The 27738-nt window shown below is 36.7% G+C and overlaps 6 protein-coding genes across 10 annotated transcripts; 5 read left to right on the top strand and 1 right to left on the bottom strand.

Moving 5' to 3' along the window:
* Positions 1-767: 767 nt before the first annotated feature.
* Positions 768-5447, top strand: LOC126603420 (rab escort protein 1-like). Of its 5 annotated transcripts, XR_007616257.1 has the most exons (11): positions 768-857; positions 1334-2173; positions 2547-2669; positions 3148-3247; positions 3658-3696; positions 3815-4058; positions 4152-4236; positions 4406-4607; positions 4730-4810; positions 4926-5164; positions 5344-5447. XR_007616257.1 is itself a non-coding variant. In XM_050270259.1 (10 exons), the coding sequence occupies exons 2-10, from the start codon at positions 1455-1457 to the stop codon at positions 5031-5033; spliced, it is 1701 nt and encodes a 566-aa protein (XP_050126216.1). In that variant the 5' UTR covers positions 768-857; positions 1334-1454; the 3' UTR covers positions 5034-5447. The 5 variants fall into 5 exon arrangements, 4 of the variants coding, with proteins under 4 accessions (XP_050126216.1, XP_050126217.1, XP_050126218.1 ...); XM_050270259.1 differs by having other exon boundaries at positions 4926-5447; XM_050270260.1 differs by having other exon boundaries at positions 790-926; positions 4926-5447.
* Positions 5448-7840: 2393 nt separating this feature from the next.
* Positions 7841-11196, top strand: LOC126603422 (protein RKD5-like). The gene is made up of 5 exons (XM_050270263.1): positions 7841-8103; positions 8252-8501; positions 9577-9821; positions 10264-10478; positions 10763-11196. The coding sequence occupies exons 1-5, from the start codon at positions 8034-8036 to the stop codon at positions 10973-10975; spliced, it is 993 nt and encodes a 330-aa protein (XP_050126220.1). The 5' UTR covers positions 7841-8033; the 3' UTR covers positions 10976-11196.
* Positions 11197-14308: 3112 nt separating this feature from the next.
* Positions 14309-17732, top strand: LOC126603549 (probable serine/threonine-protein kinase PIX13). Its single transcript, XM_050270431.1, has 6 exons — positions 14309-14497; positions 14822-15171; positions 16011-16146; positions 16232-16374; positions 16688-16811; positions 17101-17732. Exons 1-6 carry the CDS (start codon positions 14434-14436, stop codon positions 17520-17522), a joined length of 1239 nt encoding a protein of 412 aa, XP_050126388.1. The 5' UTR covers positions 14309-14433; the 3' UTR covers positions 17523-17732.
* Positions 17733-19348: 1616 nt separating this feature from the next.
* LOC126603550 (dehydrodolichyl diphosphate synthase 6-like) lies at positions 19349-20709 on the top strand. Its single transcript, XM_050270432.1, has one exon. The coding sequence runs from the start codon at positions 19444-19446 to the stop codon at positions 20191-20193; it is 750 nt and encodes a 249-aa protein (XP_050126389.1). The 5' UTR covers positions 19349-19443; the 3' UTR covers positions 20194-20709.
* A 246-nt stretch (positions 20710-20955) lies between these two features.
* Positions 20956-21710, top strand: LOC126603551 (dirigent protein 19-like). Its single transcript, XM_050270433.1, has one exon. The coding sequence runs from the start codon at positions 21037-21039 to the stop codon at positions 21589-21591; it is 555 nt and encodes a 184-aa protein (XP_050126390.1). The 5' UTR covers positions 20956-21036; the 3' UTR covers positions 21592-21710.
* LOC126603548 (phosphoinositide phosphatase SAC7-like) lies at positions 21628-27642 on the bottom strand. The gene is made up of 21 exons (XM_050270430.1): positions 27307-27642; positions 26936-27108; positions 26742-26825; positions 26254-26381; positions 26020-26111; positions 25839-25896; positions 25594-25650; positions 25459-25492; positions 25196-25276; positions 24627-24733; positions 24416-24502; positions 24254-24331; positions 23938-24008; positions 23747-23845; positions 23443-23542; positions 23180-23288; positions 22986-23058; positions 22675-22768; positions 22440-22532; positions 22270-22336; positions 21628-22085 (listed from the first exon to the last, which is right to left on the bottom strand). The coding sequence occupies exons 2-21, from the start codon at positions 27081-27083 to the stop codon at positions 21955-21957; spliced, it is 1791 nt and encodes a 596-aa protein (XP_050126387.1). The 5' UTR covers positions 27084-27108; positions 27307-27642; the 3' UTR covers positions 21628-21954.
* Between the last annotated feature and the right edge of the window lie 96 nt (positions 27643-27738).

Below are 27738 nucleotides of genomic sequence, written 5' to 3' on the forward strand. Positions count from 1 at the left end.
TGTTTTGTTTTTAAGTTTAAAAATTCAATAAAAAAATTAATTGTGTTAGGTGAATCACTAATTTGTAAGATAAATTTTTCGGAGAAACTTGACAATATTGTTTGTCATAAAAAGAAAAGCTTGATTTTTAGTTGGATGGGTCGAAAACAAGTATTCTAAGGCCAATCCAAAAAAGTTACGGGATCAAATATTATTTTCAATTTTAAAATTTTGGATTATCTGAATTCTGGAATCAGTTTTATCTCGGAATTTTCAAACATATACATATCCAACACTTCTATATTTCTTCTGAATTTTGGTGATATTGTAGGTTGTTACGTGTGTGTATGACATAAAATCATATTAGACAAAATAAAATAGTACGTATGATTATACTTTTTATTTTTAACATATAATAGTATGATTAAACATACAAAAATACGAAACAAAGTATATCTAAATATAACAGTAAACATGATAAAACAAGAATATGCATAAGTGTTTTTATAATACTTAGCTGTTTGGAAATCGAAAATGTTTAGATCAAATAGGTACATTCTAATTTCCATCCAATTTTGAAATCGAAAACGAACGAACTCGGAACAAAAATTTCCGATTCAGATTTGAAATTTTCAATGCAACCTTAGTTCTGACTGTTATTGTTAAGGGCTGCGCACATCACTCACAAATCAATAAAAAAATAAGCAATAACGCACGACATGTAGCCCACTCGTGCACAAATGAGAAACGACATGTCGATGAGAAAGTTATTTCTTCACCCGTACAAACTTTAAGAGGAGAGGTTTTCTTCGTCCTCTGAATTTGCTCTTCTGCTGGCTCTTTCGCTGCGACTCTTCGTCTTCCTTCCGGATTCCCTTGTAAGTTTTAGCGACCTTCAATCCGTCGTCTTCCTGAAACCGATTTACTTTTATTTTTCCATTTTTTCGGTGCGGCTTCTCAACTTCCATTAATCTCATCTCAGGTTCCTTTTGGCTCTGTAATCTGTACTTCTTATCTTCCTATTGGTTTCCGCTAATTTTTCACTTACAAATTTGATTTTATAAATTTGTAAGTATAAAGATCGAAGCTTTAGTTTCAGTAGCTAATCAGTTGACTTGCTTTTGATAAACCCATGTTTGTTTCACTGAGAATTTTAGATCCTCTACATTTTTTGGTTTGAAATGAATTGCTAGTGATTTAATTTCGATATGGAAACGGCCCCAAATGGATAATCTGCTGTAATAATGAGTACCCACAACTTATTTTTCTTCGAAAATTCGATATCTGTGCATAATTTTGTGTAAGTAATGTATTAACATTGAGTTTCTTGTTTGCTTGCTTTGTTTTCTTATAGGTTTGGTTTGGATTGTGGGTATTGGCGTGCCTGATTTGTTAGTTTTAAGTAAATTTCTAGTCTCTGACTTTGCAAAGGCAGGGTCTTTAACTGATATTTGCAACTACATCGACCCAGTGCCATGAGTGACTCGTCTTTGTACGATCCAATCGAACTCGGGACCACTACGTTTGATCTTATTGTTGTTGGGACAGGCCTCCCTGCAACAATAATTGCCGCTGCGGCCTCTGCTTCTGGAAAAACTGTCCTCCACCTTGACCGGAACCATTTTTATGGCAGCCAGTTTGCCTCTCTTCAACTTGATGAGCTCACCTCCTTCATAAAATCACATGCTACCCCGCCCTCCACCATCATCGGTTCCACCTCTACAGGTAGTAGCCTTGATTACACTGCCTTAGATGTCACCCTCCGATCAGTATACTCCAACATTGAAACTGCCAACTATGCCCCAGAAATCCTTGCAAATCAGTTCTCAAAGTTCCTTATCGACCTTGGCGGGCCTAGGGTTTTGTTTTGTGCTGACAAAGCCATTGACCTTATAGCTAAATCAGGCGTGGGCTCGTATTTGAGCTTCAAGAGCATTGATGTGAGCTTCATTTGTGATGAGAACGGGCGATTATCCAATGTGCCAGACTCTCGATCAGCAATATTTAAAGACAAGAGCTTGAGTCTTATAGAGAAGAATCAGTTGATGAGGTTCTTCAAGCTTGTTCAGCAGCATTTGGCAGCCTCTGCTGGCGATGATGGAGGGAATGAAAGTGCAAAGATATCAGAGGAGGATTTGGAGAGTCCCTTTGCTGACTTCTTAAAGAGGATGCGGTTGCCACCCAAGATTAAATCGTACAGATCACATTGCCTTTCTCTATCTGTTAGTGACATTACTTTGTTCCCTTGTCTCACTTGCCTTGTTAAGATTACTTTACTTTGCCAAGTTGTTTGGACGTTTCCATTGCTTCTGTGCTATTGAACCATTTATAGGAAACAAATTACTATTCTTTGCTGCTTGTTACATTATTTTTTGTAATGAAAAAAAAAAATTGATTCTGTATTTTATTTATTTTTTTTCTGTTGTTTCCCAATAAACTAAGCATGAGTAGTCTTCATAGTGGACTACACCAAGAAAGCTCTTTGTTATCCTGAAAACTGTTTCTTCACTGCCTCAGATAGTTTTTCGCTTCATTATTCTGAGAATGTGTCATTTTCTTCCATGCAGGAGTATTCTGTATGCCATTTCCCTGGCAGATGACGATCAGGACAACTCAGAAGTCTGTAAAACTGTACTTAAGACAAGAGAAGGGATGGAGCGTTTAGATCTCTATCAAAAATCGGTTGGAAGGTCAGTTGTCTCATTTTGTTTTGTACTTAACATTTATTCTATGATGTTTTAGTTTCTGTGAAGTACTATTGTAATGATGCTCGACCTGGTACCCATATAGAATTGATACTATATATCAAACATGTTTGATTTGTTTATTATCTAGAGACAATTTAAAGATTGCTAAGAGTGATGCTTTTTAGTAATAAAAATTTGAAGAAACCGTAAAATGTTTGACAGCCATGGTTTATGATTATGGAAAATAAGTGCATCTGTGTAGAAGGGGAAACTAGAAGGAAGTAAAAATGGTTAGTATCCTGTTGTTTTCATTGAAACTTACGTGTAAAAATAGAGGCTGTTGAGGTGTGGTGTTTTTCTTATTTAAACCCAATGATTTAAGTGTGCCCCTTGACTCAAGATTACGAGCCTCAAATTTATACCAAGAAGATATTTAAATCTGTATGCCACAAGTAGTTTCTTTATCATTCTTTCTTCTTAGGTTTCCAAATGTGCCTGGGGCTTTGCTTTATCCACTTTACGGTCATGGTGAGATATTACAAGGCTTTACCCGTCGTGCTGCTGTTAAAGGTTGCATCCAAGTAAGTTCAAGTTGAAGTATCTGCTATTTAATTTCGAGGAAAAGTATCCTAAATTGTTATTGGCATGCCCATACTTCTTCCTATATATCTGCCTTAATTATTTATTTATTGTTGGGCTAACATGTGCTCTCTTATTTAACTTTTCTTAATATATTTTTTAATTTCTTGAAAATTTCTGGTTGTCTCTGACTCTGTATTTGGAGGAATTATGTTATTTTTAGAAAGAACATGAAGTTAGCTTAATGTTATAGCTTAATTTATCACTTTAAAATGGGTTTGAGTTATGTTCATGTGCATTAATTCCTGCTAAAATGAGTCAATCCACAACATTCACTGGAAGTTTATGTGTGCACAAACATACATCAATACCGCTGTATTTCTTATCTGTATCTGAAACATCTTTCATCCAGGTTCTGCGAATGCCAGTGACTGCCCTGCTTATGGACAAGGTATGGAATGAGTGTACTAACGGTTGTTCTTAATACAAGACTTATTTACTGAAATAAACTAATTTTTACCAGAAAGTTGCAAATAGTTGATGTTTTATCATGGCTTGAACTTTTGCAGCAAACTGGGCAATACAAGGGTGTTAGATTAGCTTCAGGCGAGGAAATATTTAGTCATCAGCTGCTTTTGGATCCAACCTTGACAGTCCCGTTGCCGCCCGCTTCATCTTCACCAAATCTGGAAGAAACTCTTCAAGTTTTAAGTCTGAAAGGTGATAAAAGAAAGGTGGCCAGGGGAATATGTATTACGACCAGTTCCTTGAAGCCAGATGTATCAAATTGCTTGCTTGTGTATCCTCCAAGATGTAAGAGTTAACTCTGGTTCTGTTATTGTGCTTCATTGAAATCGAGTACTCGAACTAAAATTGCTTGTCTCAATTCCCCCCCTTCCTCCCCAGTTTTATTTTCTGAGCAGGATACTTCAATCCGGGCTATCCAGATAGGTGGCGGTTCAGACAAACTGGCTGTTTGTCCGTCAGGCATGTATGTATGCTAAATCATTGACGATAATAATGCTTCCCTTCTTTCTGCCATAGTTTTATGTATTGCTATCTTACGTATGGATTAGATATACACGGCAAAAAAAGTTTAACTCCACTTGCTTGTTTGAGGAACCTCTTAAATTTGATTTTGTTTACCTTCTCTACCTCAGGTTTGTACTGTACTTCTCTGGTTTATGTGATGATGCTGAACACGGGAAAAGGTTGCTACATGCGGCAATGAATGCACTTCTCACACTTACTGTTTCTGCAAATCGTGAAAGTGGTTCTGCAGTTCAAAGTGAAGATGCAGATGTAAAACCAACACTACTTTGGAGTACATTATACATTCAGGAGCTCACAACAGCGCACAATGTACGTATGGACTTAAGTTTTTCCTAGTAATTCTCTGTCTTTCACGACGATTGTGCACTTATTTGATGCTTTTTTGTTCTTGGCGTCTTTTCATTCCAAGCTGTGATTTACATTGATTTCAGGGTGAATGTGAAAACATCTTCTTCACTCCCATGCCGGATGGAAATCTTAACTACAATGATCTCGTAGATTCAACTGTTGCGGTACATCTTTTAACGGACTATTTTTGCTTCAGTCTCTTTATGCTTAATTACTCGTCATCTTTCACACCAAATTTTAACCCTTGTAAAACTTGGTGTTGATGCTGGTACTCGACAGCTTTTCCAGAAGATGTATCCAGATGAGGTATTCTTTGCAGAGACACCCTCCTCGCCCGTGGAGCCTGACAATCCGGAGGATGATACCGAGCTTAGTCTAGATAGCTAATGCCGGTTTGTCGGACTCAAGTCAGTGTATACTGTACACTAGGGGCACTAAATCATCCCCACAACGCATTGCCACCTGAATTTGCAGGTGTGGAAATAGGACTCGTAGCATCTTGTACACTAAAAAAGGTCGTACCCAGTGCACAAGGCTCCCGCTTTACGCAGGGTCTGGGAGAGGTGAATGTCAGCTAGCCTTACCCCCATTTATGGAGAGGCTGCTCCCAAGTCTTGAACCCGAGACCTACCGCTCATGGGCGAAGGCACTTGCCATCGCACCAAGTGCGACCTCTATCTTGTACACTAGAAACAAGAAATTATGTCCTTTTTTGCTTCCAAGAAACTTGCAAATCCCTACTTACATTGTGTCAAAGATTTTGTTTCCAAGACATTTTGGCTATCAATTTTGTTGACAACATGGTATTGGTTTTTCTCTATATTTCGAAAATGAAACAGTATTTTGGAAATTTCTGACTCTGAAAAATCTTGAGTCAGACTGGCTGTTCATATAGGTATGACTAGACATCAACAAGCATATATGCACGTTATTGAGTATCAATATGTTCATAACTGATGAAGCAATATGATCTTATTAATTGGTCGAATCAGTCATTTGATTAAGCGGTTTGTCATAGGTAGAATTTGCAATTTAGAGAAAAAGAAAGGACATATATGCAAAATACAACGGAAACACACAACTCCCGGTAGTCCAACCGTCCCGACCATCCAATCTCATGAAAAGATGTGCAACAATGGCAGTTTCTGCTTCAATGGAAATTGCAAACGTATAGAACAAGTAAATTACTTATTTCTTTATTATTTCCTGCTCCCTTTATGGCCACTTTTCACACATGCCCAGAGGTTGGTACTAAGGATTCCGTGACCAAGTTTGATTTTAATTTGACCAAAATGCCCCTGCCACTTTCTGTAAATAATTCGACACCCTACATTCTGTGGCAGAAATTTTTGTGTCATTTCAACGTTAATTTGGTAAGTGCGGGTTTTGGATGGCATTAAGAGGTAATTTGAGGGATTAAATGCACTTTATTGTCAATTTACGGGTCAGAAGAAAACAAAGGTTGGCGTGGCAGCCCACGTGTATCAAGTAGCTAGATGACAAAATTCATAACCTCGGATGCCCCATTTTACAAAAAAATTAAGAAACTAATTTACGTCTTCCAATAATTCGGAACAATTAGTCTCATTTTTTTCTAAATAAAAACAATTTTTACAATGAAGATGATTATAGAACTGTTCAAGTCCATGAAATTTTAGTATAATCTACGTCTTTTTACTAGAGCATTAAGTTTTTCAGCACTTTAGTTACGTTCATAACTATTAGGAAATAGTTTTGTTCACCATCTGAAATAGACCTGACAATTTCTTACATGACTTGTTAACACGATACAAAAATAACGGGTTTCGGATCAAAATGATAACTAATCGGGTCGTTATCAAGTTACACGATAATAACCCGTTAATAGCAAGTCCTTAACAAGTTTAAACTAAAAAAACCGACTATAAAATACAATAGATATAATGAATATGTATATATTGTTTATTAATTATTATTCTATATGAATTTTAAAATTGAAATTTTATTTATTTATTTATTTTTATAGTATATTATAGGCAAAGATTAAAAATCATAAAACACATTAAAAATAAAAAATATCAAGTAATTTAAAAATACCAAACATATTAAAAAAATCATAATAATTAATTTACATGTGCGAAAAATATGAAAAAAATATGCAAACGCTCGTAGTCGCATCCTCTACGCTTCAAGGATGGGTATATGATTGTGTGAATTTTTAAAACCATACAAACTCTCATGAATAATGTTTTTAAGGGACTTCAAAATAAACAAAATTCATAATCATTAATGTATAAGTCTGAAAGATATGAAAGCATAATAAACATTCATAATTGTATTCTCAACGCTTAGATGATGGTTACATGGTCCTTTAGATTTTTAATATCCTCCAAATCTCATGAATAATGTTTTTTATTTGAGTGCAAAATTAATAATAATTATTGTAGAAGTGTGAAAAATGTAATCACTTGTAATGAAAAACTTTATAGCTTTCATGAAGAGGTCAATTCTGAAATTTAGTATGTATATACTAATTTAGTATTATGTTTTACATTTTTTGGGTCAAATTATGTTTTTCATTTTCATTTTATTGATTTAAAATATATTTTTCTTAACGGGTAACGGGTAGGGTCATATTACCTGATAATATTAACAGGTTGATTTCGGGTCGAGTCATATTACCCATTTATTTTAACGGGTATTACACGACACAACCCGTTAAGCTATCGGCTACGACACGAACAATAGAAACACGACACAAATGTTAGGTCTAATATGAAATGATGGTAATACTCATCAAGCTATTTATTATCGTTAAATATGTTTAATTTCGAAATTATGTAATTAATAAACATAAATCTCAGAAAAGAAAGATGGAATAAAACTTGAAATTATGAAATAGAAAGAAAAAATTAAAGGGAACTTTAACGAAAAGTTCTCAGTATTGTTTATTTTAATGAAAAACCACATTTTTACACTAAAAAATCAATGTTGGTACTATTTAGTTTACCCCTTATTTTGTTATTCTCATTAAAATTTAAAATTTTCAAGGTCTCTTCATTAGTTTTCCTAAAATTAAATTGGTAATCTATATCTAAAACGAAAAAAGGAAAACCTTTTTTGGTAATGCAGTGTGTGTGGCTAGATATAGAAAAAAAGCCAACAAGAAAGAAAGCAGGAGAAAAAGGAAAAATACTTTGGCTTGGCAGGACTCTCTGAAAAAAATTACAAATATAAAAATTAAAAACTTGTTCCAAATTCAGAGCCTGGGTTTTTGCATTCATTTCACTCCATTCCCTCTCTCTCTTCACACCGTTTTTAGCTGTCACTACCAGCAGCAATGCACTAGTACTCCTTCCCCTATATTTTCCACGCCCACAACACCATGATCTTCTTCTCTCACTTTTCATGGATTCCTCTGACTGTGACCCCCATTTGCTGAGATCTCTTCTGGTCTTCAAGAACACCATCAACCAGGGTGAGTTTATCAAAACCCACCATCCCCATTTTCCAATTTTTTTTCCTTTTCTCTCCAGATATTGAATCTTTCTGCTCTTTTGCTTGTTGGGTTTTGTTTGTTTTTCGTTTTTATGAAGAACAAAGTGGTTTTTTTTTGTGTTTGGCAGAGTTGATCAGGAGCTTGCATGTGTACGGATTGGATGAGGGGAAGAGAAATGAGGTGGAGAGGGAGTTTGTGTTCAGAGAAAATGGGTTGTATGTGGAGCTGTCAGCTGAGCCGGTTCTGAGACTGATGAAATTTCCAGCTTCCCAAGTGCTCCAAGGGCATGTCAATGGCTGCTGGGTCTGCATTTTAGCATTTCATGAAAATTCACCTCCTGATTTTACATGCATTCCCTCTGTTCTTTCAGTCTCCAGGTACCCTTTTCAGTCTAACGAATTTAGTCTTATGTTGTCTCTCTGTTTTTGATGTTTTTCATGGTGTTGTTCAATTGTTCTTTTGGTTGGAGTTGGAGTTGTTTGTGTTTGTGTTTGTGTTTTAGATGTACTAATTGCAGTATTACCCGATTACGGATTTGTAACATGTCGTTAGAATGATTAGCTTGATGTTTAGGCCTATAAATGTAGAGGATATTGGTTGGATAAGAAATTCATGGTGCTAGTCTCCTCATTTTTCCGTTGGAAGAGTTGGTGATTTGGTGGAATCTCTTTGGTTTTGTGCAGCATTATCTTCCGTTTTCAGGCATGGCCAATCCTAGTTAACTAGGTACTGACAAATGAGTAAAGATGCCGAGTTTATCGGGTTTCAGTGCCCGAGAAATACTTACAGGAGGGGGTGTGTGAAACGCCCCTGTTGCATTTGCCCCTTGCCACTTTCATGCTTTACAAGGGGTGCTTAGAACGCCCCTTTCAGATTGCGCGTCTCGGTCACTAATCAGTTATTATGAGTAGCATCACGCGCTGTCATGTTTACCTGATTTATGTTAGAATTTGTCCAGCTTGGCTTGAAGAGACTGAGTGATAGTTAAGTGGGCTACTTCATTTTTGTTGAAATATGCTCGTAACGTCTATGCTTTTTCAAACTTAATCAGGAGGGTTTACTGTAGAATTTGATGTGCATCCCCTGAAGTATTAGCAGTTCAATATGGAATCATCTATTTAAAATTTACCAAAAAGAGTTTTGGATTTCATCAAGTGACGATCATCCTCCTTTTCTCTAGTGATTTTGTGTGACGAAACTGATTCTAACAGAATAACTTATCCATTATCGTAGGATATGAAAACATTTATGGAAAAACCTCGGTTTTCCATTTTTTTACGTTTCTTTGTAGAACATTTGATCTTTGCTGAAGATATAACCTGAATTGCTCTGAACCTAATCCCAAACTCAGCTCCAGATACCTACCTTTTCTAAAGTTTTGTTCGTTTCAAACCTCCTTGGTATCTCCAATCTTATTCATAACTCTAACAATATTTTATCCTAATCGTTCAGAAATCCAAAGTTGAAGACAATTCCAAGGTTGTCTAATGATCTTCAGATGATTTTCAAGTTGAGTTGCAAAACAGATGACAAAAAATCATTGCAAAGGTCACGGGAGGAAACAAGCCAAGGGAGTAATCATAGTCACCACAAATCAAGGAGGTGGCCGATACTTGATCTGGATCTGAACTCTCTTCCTAGCCCCGTCACAATGTCTGAATCATCTGAGGATCAAGAAAGTGGAAGAAGTTCACCAGGTTAGATGCATTGCTTTCTATTATTGTTGCCACACATTGCTTTCTGTTCTTCAATTCATTTTTGTCACAATCAAGTGTGACGGGGTTACAAGTCTTAGAATCAGTTGTTGCCAGGGTAAAAAAATTCAACTTTCTATGCAGTACGCATCCTTTGGTGTTTTCTTCTTTGGCTTTGGAGTGTATGGAACTGAAGCTAGAGTTTCTCTTCACAGCAGCTTACTTAAGAATGCTACTACGTAAAAGTTTCATTTATTACCATAACCTAAGACAACTATCCATTTGTAAATCTATGCGAAAGTAAAATACCGGACTTTTCATAGAAATCGATATTCAATACTTTCCTTTTGAAAAAATCTTTTTTCTTCAATGTTTTCCCCATTATAGTATTATACCACTGCATTATTTGAATTTGATATCTCATAGGTTAGGTGCAAGGCTGCAGGTATTGCAGAGAAGAAAAGAAGGGCACCAAGTGGACGCATAGCAAGTATCGCCTTGTCAGATCTGGCAAAGTATTTTGATCTACCAATTGTGGAAGCTTCGAGAAATCTGAATGTTGGACTCACAGTACTTAAGAAGAAATGCAGAGAATTTGGTATTCCTCGGTGGCCACATAGGAAGATTAAATCGCTTGACAGTCTCATTCGTGATCTTCAGGTCTGTCTTATTTCCCCTTGCTGATATGTTCACTCACTTTCCATTTTAGTGAACATTGACATGATTGTACTAATTGGAATATCTCCCAAACTCAAAGATATTGTTACTTTAATAACTTTGTAATGGCTAGAAAATTAGCGCCAATAAGTTCACGTAAAACAGATGAATGACGACCTGAATATGCAGTAGGCTGTATCGAAGTACTTGCACAGACAGTCACATATATTGGCACCTATTATATTATGTGCAGTTGTTTAAATATATATATACATGTGATTGTGCAGGAAGAGACGGAGGTCCAACAGAAGGAGAACAAGGCCGCAGCCTTGGCAGTTCTAAAGAGGCAAAGAATGCTGGAGAGGGAAAGAGAAAGTATAGAGAGGAGACCCTTCTTGGAGATGAAGACCGAGACCAAAAGATTCCGGCAAGATGTTTTCAAGAGACGGCACAGAGCTAGAGCTCTTAGAAGCCAGGGCCTGTCTACCTCTGCCAATTAAAGCATCTGTACAAAATATTAGGAGAGCTTGTGAGCTCATTTCAAAATAATAACTTTCAACTTCTGAATTTCTTGCATTGGGGTTCAAGGCTTAAAGTTCTCCCCTTTAGTTTGGGATATTACTTTTGGTAGACCAATGAATTTTATCTGTAGTTTCCGGTATTGCTATTGGGTTCGATTACAGTTTATGAGATTGAATATTAGAATTATTCTGATTTTTAACTTCTCATCGGGTATTGAAATTATTCTGATTCACGACTTCTTATGTGACTCATAAATTACAAACCGTAATCCAATACTTGAAACATTGTGAATTAGATTTTGATTCGGAGGCGGTAGTTGAACTTGATTTCATTCTCATTAATTCTCACCTACTTTTGGCTTCCTCAATTGATGACACTCTTCTAGGTGAGCGAACACACTTTAGTTAACCGATTTCCACGATTTCCATTTCAGGTTTTGGAGCTCATTTCCGGATTCACGACTTTTCATTTTGAGTAAATAAACATGCTAGTTATGAATTTCCTTTCATCTTCCAGTGACACGGATTCATGTATATATGCTTCCATGTAAACTCTCTAAAATCTTAGCTTTCCGTCCTCCAAGCATGAAACATTCCTTCATCCCCCCTTGACGATTTTAAACTCATCTGCACTTTCTTGCTTTGCCCTAAATGTCAAAACAGAAAAAGTCAAAACAAAAAAAAATATCAAAACAGAAAATGCGGCTTACACGAATTCATACCTGAAACCATACGTTGTTGTCACAGGCCATGGCTAGGTCAACTTCTGCTCAAAGACTCAGATTTTGTAAATCAAATGATGTGATTGATGATGATTGGATTATTACTTATGTGTTGATTAACGTACTTATTTTCTATTTGTGACATATAATTTGGTTTGCAAATTTGATTTTGAATTTTAATCTACCTAGCATTAACCTTTTGGCATATAGGGTTATGGCAGGGAGTGTGTGCTAGCCAAGAGGATCCTCTCCGGATCATTTTGGTGAGGATCTTAAGGATCTATAAATTACGTCTGTTCATCGTACATCTTATGGTCAGTTTTTGTTAGATACTGTTTGTATTTAATTTTAAATAAAAATATTTAAAATGATTTCTAATTTCACGATATACGATGAATGGATATGATTCACGGATCCCATGAATCCTCACGGCGAGGATCCGGATTCGTGTGCTAGCTTGTGGTTTTTCCACGTGTCATGCCCCTGTTACCTTAAGGTGTGTAAAACTTGACAATTGCAATTGTCTAGGTTAATTCTAGCTTTGCTTTGGCTTTAATGGTGACTCGGTTTCACTCACTCGGTAAACTCGAAAGGACACTGATCAACTGCTTTTACGTAATTTGCATTCACAAGGCTTACGAGCACAAATGCTGTCGAGTTCCAAATCAGCACTAAAGCCATGATTAGATTGTATACAGTGAGGTCCGCGTGTCCTCCGCGGAGTAAGATCTAAAGATTATTGTGTTGTGACATGAGCCACCTTTGCAAGTTGAGTGGCCATGTATGCAAAGTCACTTTCCACTTTTGGGTAGAATACGCAATGCAAAGTCTTATTTTTCTTCTTTAATTTCTTATTTTCATTTTGACTCCCATGACGAGAGACGCACAATTACGCAGTAGGGGGCCTTGACATTTCTCTAATCAAGGAGATAATACTAAATACTATAGGTTGTTATGGACTTATGATGTATTTGTAGATTTTAGCAGTCAAAGACTCAGATTTTAATGTACTCAGTCTGATTCTTACAAAGTGAGAAGTCTTGTTGACCTGAGGTTGCTTTTTAGCATTTTTCTCACTAATTTAACCATAGGTCTATGGTAAGCACACATAATCATTGATGCATGAACGTGTTCTTAATTGTTTGAGTTACAAACCCCTTGTAGTTTCGAAGTTATGTTTTTTTGAAGAGAAAAAAACTTGAATCAACCAATAGAAAAGGAGTCTAATTGTAAGCCATTTCTTATGCCAAGGAGAGCAAAATGAATATATCCAAATATAATTCAACGCTCTCCGACTGCCTAAATTAGCAAGGACATCGCATGGGCATCAGAATTAGCTTCTCTATAAACAAAAAAAAAAAAAAAAAATTCATGAAACAATATTTTGAGCAGCCATGTCCCATGGGATGGTACATGAATATTTAGTGGAGTCGATGTCAACAAGAATAATAATCCAGTGGTTCTCTCTAAATTTTAGCATAAACGAGCCGTATCAGGGTAGAAGCTTAGATCATCTTAAAGAAGAAGACAAATTTTAAATTTTAAATTGAAAGCTCATGTCCTACTTTGATCTTTTTTAAAGTTTTGTTCACCACTAAATATATCATTAATATTGTAAAGGTGACTAGATGGCTGGCCACTAATCCACTTCAATATGTCTTTATTGGATGAAATGTTAGGTGACTCCACTAATATGCTTTTCACTATGTTGCTCGTGATTTGCTTCAATAAAAGCAAGTCTTATGAAACACAACACACCTAAGGATGAAAGTAAGAAGATACAGAAGAGGAAAAGAGAAAAGAGAGGAAGAGGAGAGGAGATAATAGAGAGAGTTATTTTTGTACTTCTATTATTCTAAATTATAATGAAAGTACTACTGCTACCCCGAGGACATACTTCAGTCACATTGACTGTAGAGGAATCTCGTAAATTTTGTGTCTTGTTTCATTTATTCCACTACACACACCGTCGATTTTACAACAATTAAACTATTTTTTTTTATAATTGTAATAAATAACTTTAGAACAAAAAACATAAAAACAAAAAATTATTAATCAATTAAAAATATATTTGAAAACCACCCTTGTTGCCAATTTCTTGTTTTAATAATGCTTAGCTTTTAATTTATTCTAAAAAATTAAAAAAAAAAAAAAGGCTTAGGACATGGTTGTAGATATTTTATTTTTTGGTCGAATGTAACAATGTAAATATATAAAAATCCGATGATCAAAATGCCTATGTTGTTGCATGCATATATGAAATTTTGCTATCACAGAACGTCGATAATATCATGGCGCTTTATGATTGGTTAAATATTTATTGCTACAATTGATGCCAAACAAGTAAAGAAAAAAGGTTTGAAACTTTGGATAAAAGAAACAGTTGACTAAATGGAATTAAGGATTTACATGCAGTATAAAATGAAATGAATTAATCCATATGGTTTGGAGTTAAATATGTAGATTAAGGTTTTAATCCTTTTTTTATGGCCAGAATAATCCAAAATAAGTTGAGTATAGAAAATTAAAAAGCAACCAAGTTGGTTTCATGGCAAGTCCCCAATTGAGCAGAAAGTCCAACATTCCAACTAAATAAAATGCCAACCAACCACATAAATTCGATCCACTTCCATTCTCCTCCTTCAAGTTTTCTCCTTTTGTCTTTCCACCTTTGCAGAGTTACACCAATCTTTTTCTAGTTGACAAAATTGAATTATGGGGAATTGCTGGACATCTCCTGATGATCCTCATCGCAACAAATACATACCTTCAACTCCAGGTACAGTTTGCTCCAACATTAGACCATATATAACAAAAAAAAGGTCATTAAAAATTTCACAAATTATCTCAATTCTTCAAGTAGAAATGCTTGGATCATAATCTTTTAGCATGCTCTTACATGGGTTGCTTCTTTTTCATTAATTCGATCATCGAAGTTCTTATTCAGATGCATGTTAGGTCAGTTAGTCAAGGCAGTCACCCTGGTACACCAAGTTCAAATCACCCTCTCGAAAATCTAGAATATCGTATTGTCAAAAGGAAAAACAGCCATTGAATTTCATACATGATTCATGCATATTAATCATATGTTATGTTTTTCTAGGGACATCTGGAAATCACAGCAATAACATATCCTCAAACACAAGCAGCAGTGGAGGAAGAAGTCAATTTTCAGAAGCATCATCGAGCCCCAGAATTAAAGAGTTACATTCACAACAACCCAATGGGCAGATTTTGGAGTCACCAAACTTGAGAGTCTTCACTTTTACAGAGTTGAAGGCAGCCACCAGAAATTTCAAGTCAGATCAAGTGCTTGGTGAGGGAGGATTTGGGAGGGTTTTCAAAGGTTGGGTGGATGAGAAAACCCTTCAGCCTTCAAAATCTGGTACTGGAATGCTGGTTGCTATCAAGAAATTGAACTCAGAAAGTGTCCAAGGGTATCAAGAGTGGCAGGTATTTTATTTATTTTTATTAAGATTTTTCAACTTTGATTGCATTATTGGGAATTTTTAATTAATTAGGACCATTTGTTTTTTATCCCCCATTTCTTATAAAGATGGCATCTTTTTAAATTTTAATCATAACATGTCATGATTTGCCAAACCTGCTGCCTCACATTTTATTAATTTTTCAATTCCATTGGACTTCAGTAGGAGTAGATGCGGTCCCACTTTAGAAGAATATCTGTGTAGAAATTGCATAGATATATAGTGGGAAAGTCACGAGGGAAATAAATAATTTTATCGTGCCAAGATAATGTCATGCATTGAATCAGAACCGAATTAAGGATATTTACTACCCTTGTTAACAAAATTTGATTGAAAACTTTGTCAAAATGCCCCTAAGTTGCATTCATCATCTGCACTGGTTTACTGGATTAGAGTTTTATCATAAAAATGTTTCGATGCATTGAAGAATAATAAAACCATTTATTATATTAACTTTCTTACTATGCATTGATTATTATATATATATTTTTTAGATGAGCGGCATTCTAATTAAAAACTATGATAAAATATATTCAAATTTAGGTATTGAAAGTTGAGAAATTCGAACTTGTATGTTTTAGTTCAACACTTCATTAGTTTGGGGAGCACCACTTTTGTCACCGCTACATAATGTGTGGTTTTAATGCCACGTTGTGATTGTTATCCTGATTATTAATTTGATTCATAGTCTCCCATACGTAACTCACAGCCCTACTTCTTCTTCTTACATAACTTTTCAGCATAAATCCTTCTTTTTTTAAAATAATTATGTTTCTTTTTCCTTGATCATATTTGACAATGCAGTCAGAAGTGAATTTTTTGGGACGGCTTTCTCATCCGAACCTCGTGAAGCTATTAGGTTACTGTTTGGAAGACGAAGAACTACTCCTTGTTTATGAGTTTATGAAGAAAGGAAGTTTGGAGAATCATCTTTTCAGAAGTAAGAAGCCAATGTGAAAACATAGAGCTTAAAACTTAAATTTTTTTGCTTGAATTGTTAACCCTACAACTTTTGCTTCGAGTAGGGAGCGCGGGCAGCGAACTTCTTTCTTGGGACACACGACTAAAAATAGCTATTGGAGCAGCTCGGGGCCTGGCCTTCTTACACAGTTCAGAAAAACAAATCATCTACAGAGATTTTAAGGCCTCAAATATATTGCTTGATTGGGTTTGTACTTTTCTTTTAGCCTTTTCTCTCTCATATTAGTTTATATTATGTATGCTCCATTATCTTTCTAAGAACCTACAATTGTAACCATATAGGAACCTAGCTTCCAATTTGGACCTTGTTGCTTGTACATGATGTAATATATACTCTATACTAATCCAAATGGCTGCGAGAGAGGAATTCGAAATTGGGTGCATAGGGAGGAGCACATCCACTATCCACTCTTGTTAATGTGGCTACAGCTGCATCTGCATGTACATGATATAATTAAACCATCTTTTTTTTTTGTTAATCACCTATTTTATTTCTGCAGAGTTTCAATTCAAAAATCTCGGATTTTGGCCTGGCGAAATTGGGGCCAGCAGGTGCAGAATCACATGTTACGACTAGGATCATGGGAACATATGGTTATGCTGCTCCAGAATACATTGCAACAGGTAATCAATCTCGAACAAAAATGGAAGATTTTTTGGAGTTTAGATATGACAATTCCCTTTGTTGATTTTCACAAATCAGCTGATACATATGCACTTGGTGCGATGGCAAGTGCCTTCGCCCATGAGCGGTAGGTCTCGGGTTCGAGACTTGGGAGCAGCCTCTCCATAAATGGGGGTAAGGCTAGCCGACATTCACCTCTCCTAGACCCTGCGTAAAGCAGAGCCTTGTGCACTGGGTACGATCTTTTAGTTGATACATATTCCTGATATGTATACCCTAAACCAACAGGTCATTTGTACGTGAAGAGCGATGTGTATGGATTCGGCGTTGTGTTGCTTGAAATTCTGACAGGGCTACGAGCACTTGATATGCAACGTCCCAGAGAACAACAACAACTTGCAGAATGGGCTAAACCACTTCTCTTACACAAAAGAAAGCTTAAAAACATATTGGATGTGCGGATGGAAGGCCAATATGCCTTCGAGGCAGTAATGCAGGTAGCACTCATAGCTCATAAGTGCCTAGCGCCGGACCCTAAAAGCCGGCCCTCCATGAAAGAAGTTGTGGAGCAATTGGAACAGATTCAAGCAATCAAGGAACAACCAAAGCAATCCAAACTTACATCTGTGCAAGCCACTTTTAATTTTGGAGCCAATAAACAGTCGCTTCCTCATCGATCATATCACTCTAGGTTTCATAGTTCTCAATGAGATAAAATGTGATAGCGATCGATACTACAAGGTTTATGTTGATGTTCAAACATCAAATTGAAAATGTTTGAACAATCTCATTCTTTAATTTTGTCAATTTTCATATTTATTTTTATTTAATTGTAGCAATTATATATTGAAATTCCTAAAAATTTGGTTCTTGTAATTAATCACCATTTGTGCTGGATTAAAGGATTGCTTGTTAAGCCATACTATCATCAAAGCAATTTATAATGTGGGCTTAGATGGTTTTTTCCAGAGCTCTATTACAATGATCTTGACTCTTAAGCACATCAGTAATCTGCAAAGCTCCATGCGTCGATCAATTACTCGTTACACATAACACTAATCATAATTAACAACTGCATAATATAAAGGAAATTGCAGCAATGGTCTCTCAATTAAAAATATATGCCCATTGGTCCCTTAACTCACCCAAACGTGCAATCATAGTCCTTTTCGTAAACTCCATTAGAACTTCTATCAAAATAAGTCATGTGCCATGCACATGAGGCTGAATTAAGGGGCAAATATGAAAAACCAAATGAAAAAACTTGTAGCAATGGTTTCTCAACTTTAATCCAATTGAAGAAATGGTCACTCAACTTTAACCCAATTGGGGCAATGGTCCCTTAACTTTAATCCAATTGTAGCAATGATCCATCTAACTTGAGTCATTTTGACGGAGTTAACGAAAATGACCATAGCTGCATATTTTGATGAGTTAAGGGACGGCAATGATCATGGATTTTTAGTTGAGGAATCATTGCTCCAATTAGATTAAAATTGAGGGACCATTGCTACATATATAAAGAAATATTAAGTAGATTGTGAAAATAGTCACATTCAGTTCAAGGGTTTGTTTGTTGTCCTATACAGTCAGCTACCAGATTAGATAGTACCGAAAAATGGGGGGAGTGGCAGCTAATGTTAACGGCAGGTATTGTGACTTTGATAACTGAAAAGGGAGTGTTTATTGAATGAAGTTGATGAACCTTACCAACTGATCAGATGCACAATGAGAGGATTTCACGCATGTGTAAAGAAGATGCACAACGTTCTTTTATATCACTGGTCTACCTTCGTTTGATTTCTCACTAACTCTTATATAAATAGGTCTTAATTAACTCTCTTGCTTCTTCAAACTTGATTGGGTCGCCAATGCTTCAACTTTGATCGACACATTCATCAATATATTCATGTCCTTCGCACTTTATACGACAGAAAGGGATTTCTACACATTTTTTCTTCTCGTGTATACCCTGTTTACTTTTTGCCTTTGGATTGAATAAGCAAAGGAAAATCGTTACATGGTTTTAAAGGAGGGTCTGTAGAAGGAAAAAAATGATGTGTAAAAGTAATTTTCGTGTATAATTATATTATATGTGTGAATATATATACAACTTTTTCTTTTTTATTGTGACATGTCTTCATCAACAATTTGCTTGTGTTGTGTGATTGTGATTTGTCTACTTGAACTTTTTTTAGGATGTATTATCCACACATCCCATTTTACTTCCCACACACCCCTTGATAATTTATGTTTGTTAATCTTCTTCAATTCATTCGATCCGAATGCCGAAAATTAAAAATGTGTGTGAGAAGTAAAATGAGGTGTGTGGATATTACACCCCCTTTTTTTTTGTTCTGCGTTTGGCTGCTCAGAGAAAAACTGAGCAAAGGAGAAGGAAGTTCAAACTTTGAATTTCTTTTTGGCTTTTTTGTGATCATTTCTTGGAACGCAATATTACTTTTGACTGCTGAAACTAAAGTTCAGTACTTATACACAAAAAAATGTTATTAAAAGCGTACACGTCAAACAGTGATTTGTAAATGATGGGTTCTTTTCTTTATTTCCATATATGGAGAGTGTTTAAGGTTTCATGTTCACTGATGTTTCATTTGTCTTCAGCAGGATCATATGATGGAGGAAAACAGTGCCATTGTTGCAAGCCAAAGCAGTGCTATTGGTGCAAGCCAATCGTTGGGGGCTTTAGGATCTTTTCTGAGGAAATGCTTGTTCAGTGTTGTATCTGTGGGCCCCATTCCTGAACACATAGCCTTCATCATGGATGGGAACAGAAGGTATGCAAAGAGGAGGAACCTGCCTGCTGGGGAAGGCCACAGAGCCGGATTTCTATCTTTCATGTCGGTTCTCCAGTACTGCTACGAGTTGTTAGTGAAGTTTGTGACGGTATATGCCTTCGGCATTGATAATTTCAAGCGGCCATCCGACGAGGTGCAAATTCTGATGGATTTGTTGCAGGAGAAGATTGAGGGGTTGCTTGAGAGAGAAAGCATTGTAAACCAGTATGGCATTCGAGTATGCTTTATCGGTAACTTGAAGCTTTTGAATGAGTCTGTGAGGGATGCTGCTGAAAAGGCAATGAAGGCCACTGCCAATAATTCCAAGGCCGTGCTTTTAATCTGTGTGGCTTGTTCTTCTCGTGATGAGATTGTGCATGCTGTTCAAGAATCCTGCTACGAGAAAAGGAACGAAATTCAAGCACAGATTAAAAGAACGAGGGGTGGCAATGGCGGTTTGGATGGAGAAGCAGGACTAGACACCAGTGAAGCTTGCAAGGAGAGAGTTGAGGGGGAGAAGGAAAATACAATGGTTAATCATGTCGAAAATGTTGAAGGGGAAGTTCAAGAGAGTGAGAAGCAGTAGCAAAATGTTCCTGTTGTAAAGGTAGTGGATGTTGAGAGGCACATTTACATGGCAGTGGCACCTGATCCAAACAATGTGATTCAAACTTCGGGTGAGACACGCCTAAGCAACTTTCTGCTCTGGCAAACTTCTAACTGCCTGTTGTACTTTCCTGCTGCGCTGTGGCCGGATTTGGGTTTGTGGCACTTGGTTTGGGCAATTCTGAACTTCCAGAGAAACCACTACTATTTGGAGAAGAAAAGGAAGCAGATGTAACGATTATAAATCCACAGAGATTTTATAAATCATGTGATCATTGCTTACAAATCCCCTGGAAGCTTGGATTCTTAACTTGAAATTCGGTAGCAGAACTGTTTGTGACCTATTTACTATCTATGGTAATTGTATTATGTATAACAGTGTAGCCATATTTGGCGAGTGGGTGCTGTTCCCAAACCATTCGTGTTACATGTGTAACAATCTTCTACTGTGCGGTTCAGAAGAATCGGGACTTAGTAGGAGATTGGGCCACGACGATTTTATTGTTGTGATCTTTTTTTCAGTCAATGCAACTATATATAGAGTTGAAGGCAGCTGTAGCTTTTGAAAATGACGCAGCATCCAAATCAACTTTTTAATCATGGTTGCTTTTGGAAAATTCACAGGAGTGATAAAAGCCACATATCTGTGGTATCAACCTAATCCCCCTTTGGATGGTCTTGATCAAAACCCTGGATCAGACGGCAGATATCTGTAGTATCAACCAAATGCGACTTTAAGCTCTCCCATTGTATAAGACTCCACACTAGAACTAGTCTTTCATGTAAATTCAGTGTTCTTCAAGTTCTTCATGCTAAAACTGCCATGGCTCATGCTCTGAGATTCGATACAGTTCTTCCGGTTCTACTTTGCACCCTCCTCCTAACCAAAGCCGCCTCTACCTCTCATCACCACCATCATCTTAAGTCCCTCCACTTCTCACTCTTTCAACACGAAACCATAAACAGAACCGGATATATTGTAGTGAATGGTGTGGCTGGAGCAGGCATCGGTCAAACCACTACGCCTTTTGGCACCGTGTTTGTTTTCCAGGATCCGATGACTCTCACAGCCAACCGATCTTCAAAAGCAGTTGGGATAGCTCAAGGAACTTCAGTCACATCCAGCTTGGATGGGCTTCAGAGCATTTCAGTAGCCAAGATCACTTTGCGCTTGAAGAACCACTCTGGTTCAGTTTCCATAGTCGGAGGCACGCATAACGTGAAGCCCGCCAATCATCCTGTTGTGGGGGGCACGGGCGATTTCCTGTTTGTTCAAGGCTACGTGACATCGTCCCCCGTTGATCTCAAGGGCCTAACCGTTGTCTACAAGATTGCATTTCACCTTTACTGGCCTCCATATGCAACTCAAGCTTCTTAGTAATTTCATGTTGCATAAGTAAGAAAATAAATGTGATTTACCGAAACAGAAATCAAAATTTCAATCCTCTGTAATCGTCGTAGCGAAGATACAAAAAATTTCAAGTTACAACTTTTAAACCATGTCTATGAAAAGCTTGAACAAGGGGCAAGCATTTACAGAATAAAAAAACAAAAAAAGATTGATGATAAGAATACAAGTCGTTACCAATAGAAGCAGGTGTTTACATGTCGTATTAACTTTTGCGTATAACCGATCAAGATTTCAAAGACTGGGTTACTAATCAAAGAATCAAATTACCATGAAGCAAGCAGTAAAAGCTTCAAAGGAAATTGAATCGGCCACAACATTCTCAATCCAGAATCAAGACCGAGGCTTGTGTAGACGAGGTCTGTTGCAGAAAATACGCCCATTGGCCCTCACGAATGCAGCTAAAGCAATACTTAGACCTGCCCATATACTTGAGAAGAACAAGTGCCGTAGATCGTACCTAACTGCAAAAGAATTGAAGAAATAAAACATCACTTGATTGCAGATTTGCAAAGATGTTGACAATCCGATATTGTTTCTCTCTAGAAAATGAACCAACAATATCCCAGTCCCGTCCCACCCTTTCACCATCTAAGCCATGATTTCTGCAAATTCTATTTAGTCACAACATGTCGTGTTTATATTTACCTTGCCTCAATGACAATGTCGCAAAAAAGAACCCCGTCAAAACGAAAAACAACGCCAGTGGGAATGACTGCAGAACAAAATAATGTGAGTTAAGACACTGATAAAGGTCAGAGTTGGGCAATAAAAAAACAAAGCAAGCTAACTTGAATAGACATCTAGCTTCGACTTACAGCAACAGCCTCAAGTCCTCCTTTTTGTGACGACGGTGTCATATCTCTGCTGACCGAGACAATGTAATGTCCTTGCAGGAGGTCAATTGCATCCTTCAGGCATTTCCACCAAAATACAAAAAGAAGTACCCAATACATAAGTAGTTGCAGAAGAGATGATATTGACTTCATACAAAGAGATCCAACACATAAGCACAGAGAAAAGGAGAGATGACATAAAAGGAAGCACACTAACCTGTTTTGTTCCGTCGCAAAAGTTATTATAATAATATCGTAGAAGGGCACTGACTCCATCCTTAGCGATCCCTGGCATTGTCCGCTGTCCACATCTAAGATCCAGCCAAATAGACAAAAATTACCACAGCTAAAAACTAAAACATGGTATCTTATTCTTATGTCAGTAGTATACTGCTGTCCCATCATATATGTAGCATGCAAAATATACATCCCAAACCTTCAAAGCTTTTTCCCCGCCTTTCCAAGAGAGAATCACATTTTCTAGGGTAAGAATGCATTAGATGTATGAGCAGATCTATGTATAAGTACCTTACAAAATCCCCCTTCAAAGCAGGAGTTCCAGAATACTGAATGCTTACATCATCCCCATGATTAGCCCACACTGGGAAAAAAGTTAAAAAAGAAAGAAATAATATCAGAAGCAACAAACACCCGCAGATATGGTAAGCCCTATATGCTAGAGAGAGAGGTGGTACAAGAAAAGAGAAAAAGGATGTACTCACAGACTCTAAAGCATTCATCTAAATTGTGATGTGAGCTAATAGTTTCTTCAGCAGCAAAAATTCCAAGCCTTCTAAGTTGGCATTCCAACATATTTCGGGCTATCATGCTCTGCAGCAAATAATACTTGATAGTGAACAAACAACAGAAAAAAAAGAAGTTTATAACGAGAACCAAAAAGTGATAATAAAATACTAGTCTGGGTTTGCCTGCATAACTATTATTGTCTTAAAATGTTGAAACAATATACAAATTATTAACGTACCTGGGTAACATTTGTACGATCTAGGCAATCAATGCAATTGGTCCTTACAACTCCTAGTTGCTCCTTCATTTTCTCGCCCTTTTCATTCAATAGAAGATACCTATATTTCAATCATGGTGAGCAAGCAAAAATTACATTTCTGTGTAGGGATGCAAAACAAGTATCTATATTAATCTATTTCTGCAGAACTTTCACTCAATAAGTAAATAAAGACGTCTGAAAGGAACAAATGAATAAGAAGTAACACATACTCAAGTGCATGTCAGGGAATTAAATATTTATGACAGGGTGATGGAAAACATACCCATTTCTGTCGAGGAAATCTACAATTTGCTCATAAAGGATAGAGAGGCGCTCAAAATGGACGTGTCCACAGATATGGTGAAAATCAAAGTGCCAATATCTACAATATTCAGCAGGTCTCAACATAAAATAGATCCATACCAAGGAACAAGAAAAGAAGGGTAAAAAGAATTAGGTGAAAGGAAATTCTACCTCAGATCATCACTAACAATATGCTGCATTGCATTTGCAAATTTCTCACTCAAGCGTCCTTCACCTCCATGCTGACAAGATTAAGTATCATGATTCATGAGACGTAACACCCAAATTGTATGCACGCCCATATATACGAATGTCAAAGAATGAAAAGTTTAAAAGTGTGCACACCTAAAAATACACCGACCCATGCACAATACACAATTGTATACATATACATATATGCATTCATGTGGATAGTACACAAGCATGCCTATTGGATGTGTATTATCAGATAAATTATTCCAAAAAGATTGGGATATAGAGTTCGCACCGTGTTGACAAGATCAACAGCTAATACAGCCCCATACTTTTTTCTTAAATCCAGAAAATGCCGCTCTGCCACTCGAGGCTGCATAACATGTAGTACAGAAGAAGTTAGATGGAGATAGATTGCAAAAGAATCTTAGAATTTAAAAACAAACCAGCAACTCACAGATTCCTCAAGTCGCACAATTTCGAACTTGGGCTTATACGTTAAGTCAACAATTTGGTCCCAAAGCAAAGGAATTGACCCCCTAACCTGCAGAAAAAACATTGAAGGTGCTGTAAACCATTTAGGACAATTAATCAGGGAAAATAGAAATAAAACCATGTGATCAAAAAGTCCATATCTTAATTACATATGCATAGCTATACAATTTTACCTGGACAAATGATGAAGTAAACCCATTCAAGTGCATAATCTGCTCAGTTTCGACAAAGTTCGCTACGTACCCATCAGAATCAGCTCCTCTTCTCCACATCCGCGTACCTTCCAAGAAAAGAAAATTATTATTGGCTAAAGTAACAAAAACATAAGTCCTATTTCCGATGCATATAGCACCCCTAACTGCATAAGATATTATAACCTCTACATTCCCAAATTTAGCATGAATATAATTCTGCTGGAAATGCATATAAAATTCACATAGATGCACACCAGAAATCAGTGGACCTTTTACTTCCTACTGCACTGAACAGATGCAACATCCATTCAACCTACCTATTTCAGCGTTACCTATTGAAATGAACGGTAGTTGGTCCACAGCTCAAACACTTTTACGATCAAGCAAACATAATTTTTTTTTAAATAGCCAAATCATTAGTTCGCGTCATAGGTGGTACAGTACTAACATCACCATCTATTATTCATATATCTGCAAGTGTATGCTAACTGTAAATTACAGAGCATGGCAATAAATAAACGACTGAAAAAGCAGAAAGATTTGAATACCATTTCGCCTAGTGCATCTCCTAGCAATCAGAGTAACATCAATAATATCTTTGCCAATGGCTGCTTGAAAGTGATGAAAGCGTGATGATCAATTAAGGAGAACCTCTCAATGACAAAACAGTTTATAAATCCAACACCAACACACACAAATGAAACTAAACAAACTAAACAATACACAAGTACGAAATGTATGCATGTGTGCAGGCACGCAAGCACACATGAGAAACGGCAATAAACTGAAAGGAAGAACGAATTAAGGATATTCCCTTGAACAATAGGAAGTAGGTATGGATCAAGCTGCAATCAAAGACCATATAAATGCTCAGAAGTTAGTAAATGGGAATTAAGTTCATCAGAAAATGGAAAAGATAAAACTAAAAAGTTAGCAAAGACCCAACCTTGTTATCTATCATCCCTTCCATCATATAATTGTTCCAAAGAAATCTAGGCTCTGCCTGTGGAAAAGCATTTGAAGACATGAGATTGAAACCACGAACATAAAAACATAAAACATGGATATTTGAATTTATCATAACTTTGGGAACAAGCAAATATAGTAAACAATTTCAGTCTTAATTAAATTGTCAAGCCACTTCAAATTAAAACAATAATAAAAGTATGTTACTGCAAAGTCAGGGAATACCTGTCTCCAAAGTGGAAGCAATTTAGATTCATCGCCCAAATCATGCAATCGCTGTGTGCTGCAATTAGACAAATTTTTTATAATAATGAATAGCACAAGTTTGCCTCAAATATTAAATGAAACCTTCTTCTTCTTGTTTCTACTTGGGTAGGGGGACAAATGAATACGGATAACACTTCACCTCAGTGTTAAATTGGTCTCATATGAGAAATAAAGACCAGGAGTCTTCTCTGCTATATTTAGCAGCCCAGAAAACTCAGTCTCCATCTTTTTCTGCCAAAAAGGTACAACAATATAGAATTTACATCAGTAACCACTCCTCGATTAAGGAAAAGAGGAAAAGAAAAAGAGTCAATAAGCAATCATATAAGGGAGACCAAAGAAGGGGTGAAGGGTAGGGCAACAAAGGATTTACCTGTTCTGCAGGGGAATTCTTCAAAGAATGGTCACAGGGAAAAACCTTCAAGGATGAAACTTTAAAGATGGAATGACCCAAGTAAGAACCGACCTGTTCACGGTCGGTTATAACCATCAAATATGACCCTGAAACATAATGAATTAATAACATCAACAAATTGGAAAAGCTGCCAGTGCCAGAAAGAATTATATAATTTCTCATATATATTATTGACCAAAAAAAAAAAAACCATATTAGAGTGTATTATCATCCTACAACGCTTCTTTTTATATTAGATTTTGCAATTATACCAGAACTGGTAAATCTTCGGCCTAGCATCAGCTTTCACATTATGAAATGCATTAATTTGTGTATGCTGTGAAATGCAATAAGAGTCAGGACCTGGATCTCAGATTGGGGCGTATCAAGCATCACAAAATCCAATATTCCTAATCACAAAGATATGAAACGGGAAAATTTTATTGGTTTGAATAAGGCAATGTTACCTGCCAAAAGTTTCAGCATCCCAACCACACCAAAAATAGTTCGAATCTTAGGAACCCTAACGGAGCTGGAATCTGGAAGCTTTTCTGCAAAACCGGAAGCCACAAATAAACAAACAGTCAAATGTCAGTAAAATCTGTAGCATTTAACCCAGAACTGAATTCAAGATTGTTGCTTTTACACACAGAAAACCTACCAATGAGCTGCATAGAGCCATCCACCCTACTGATTGCCAAAGAGGATCCCTGAGAGCCATCAGTGGGCTCGATAACATACTGATCCGGAAACTCCCACAGCCTCATTCGTGTGTACAGCTTCTGCCCAGAGTCTGCCTTCTCCATCATATTACTTGGGTAAAAATCCAAATCACTGAAAAATTAACCGATCACAAACAGAACCCAACATTTAAATTTCCATTATTTCAAATCTTTTGTCCAATAACAGCATTAAAATTGGACACATGGAGAACCCAGTATTTCAAATTTCCTAAAGTTCAAATCTTTATTCCAAAAAGTAAGGAATAACGAATACATGAACAGTGGCCAGCATTGCAATTTGGTAAATTACCTTTTCAAGGATCACCAAGTGAAAGCGGCGTGGTAAAAGTGAAAGAGCAAAAACTGAGACCCAAATCTCTCTCAAAATTCTTGTGAGAAATGGAAGATCAAAGAGCAAAGCTAGAGCTTTTTGGGGGTTGGTCTGAGATTTTGACAAAGTAAAAGAAAGAAGGGTTTGTGAGGGTAAGGCCGTGTTTGCCTGCGTGTCTCATAAGACGCATAGACCGGTAACGGACTGTCTCTCTACTCTCTCGTCCAAAGCTTTAACGGAATTTTGGGCGGAAACTACCAACTGTTTTTGCCCAAAACAGTGCTGGAGAAAGGAACTTTGCCCAAGAAATTAATCAGAATACAAGATTATTAATAAAACATGAAACGAAAACGAACGTGGTAGATAGTGATTGGGCCGTCCTCTAGTATTTTGAGGCCCAGCAGACCAAAT

This window comes from Malus sylvestris, chromosome 15, assembly GCF_916048215.2.
Source record: "Malus sylvestris chromosome 15, drMalSylv7.2, whole genome shotgun sequence".
NCBI lineage: Eukaryota > Viridiplantae > Streptophyta > Magnoliopsida > Rosales > Rosaceae > Malus > Malus sylvestris.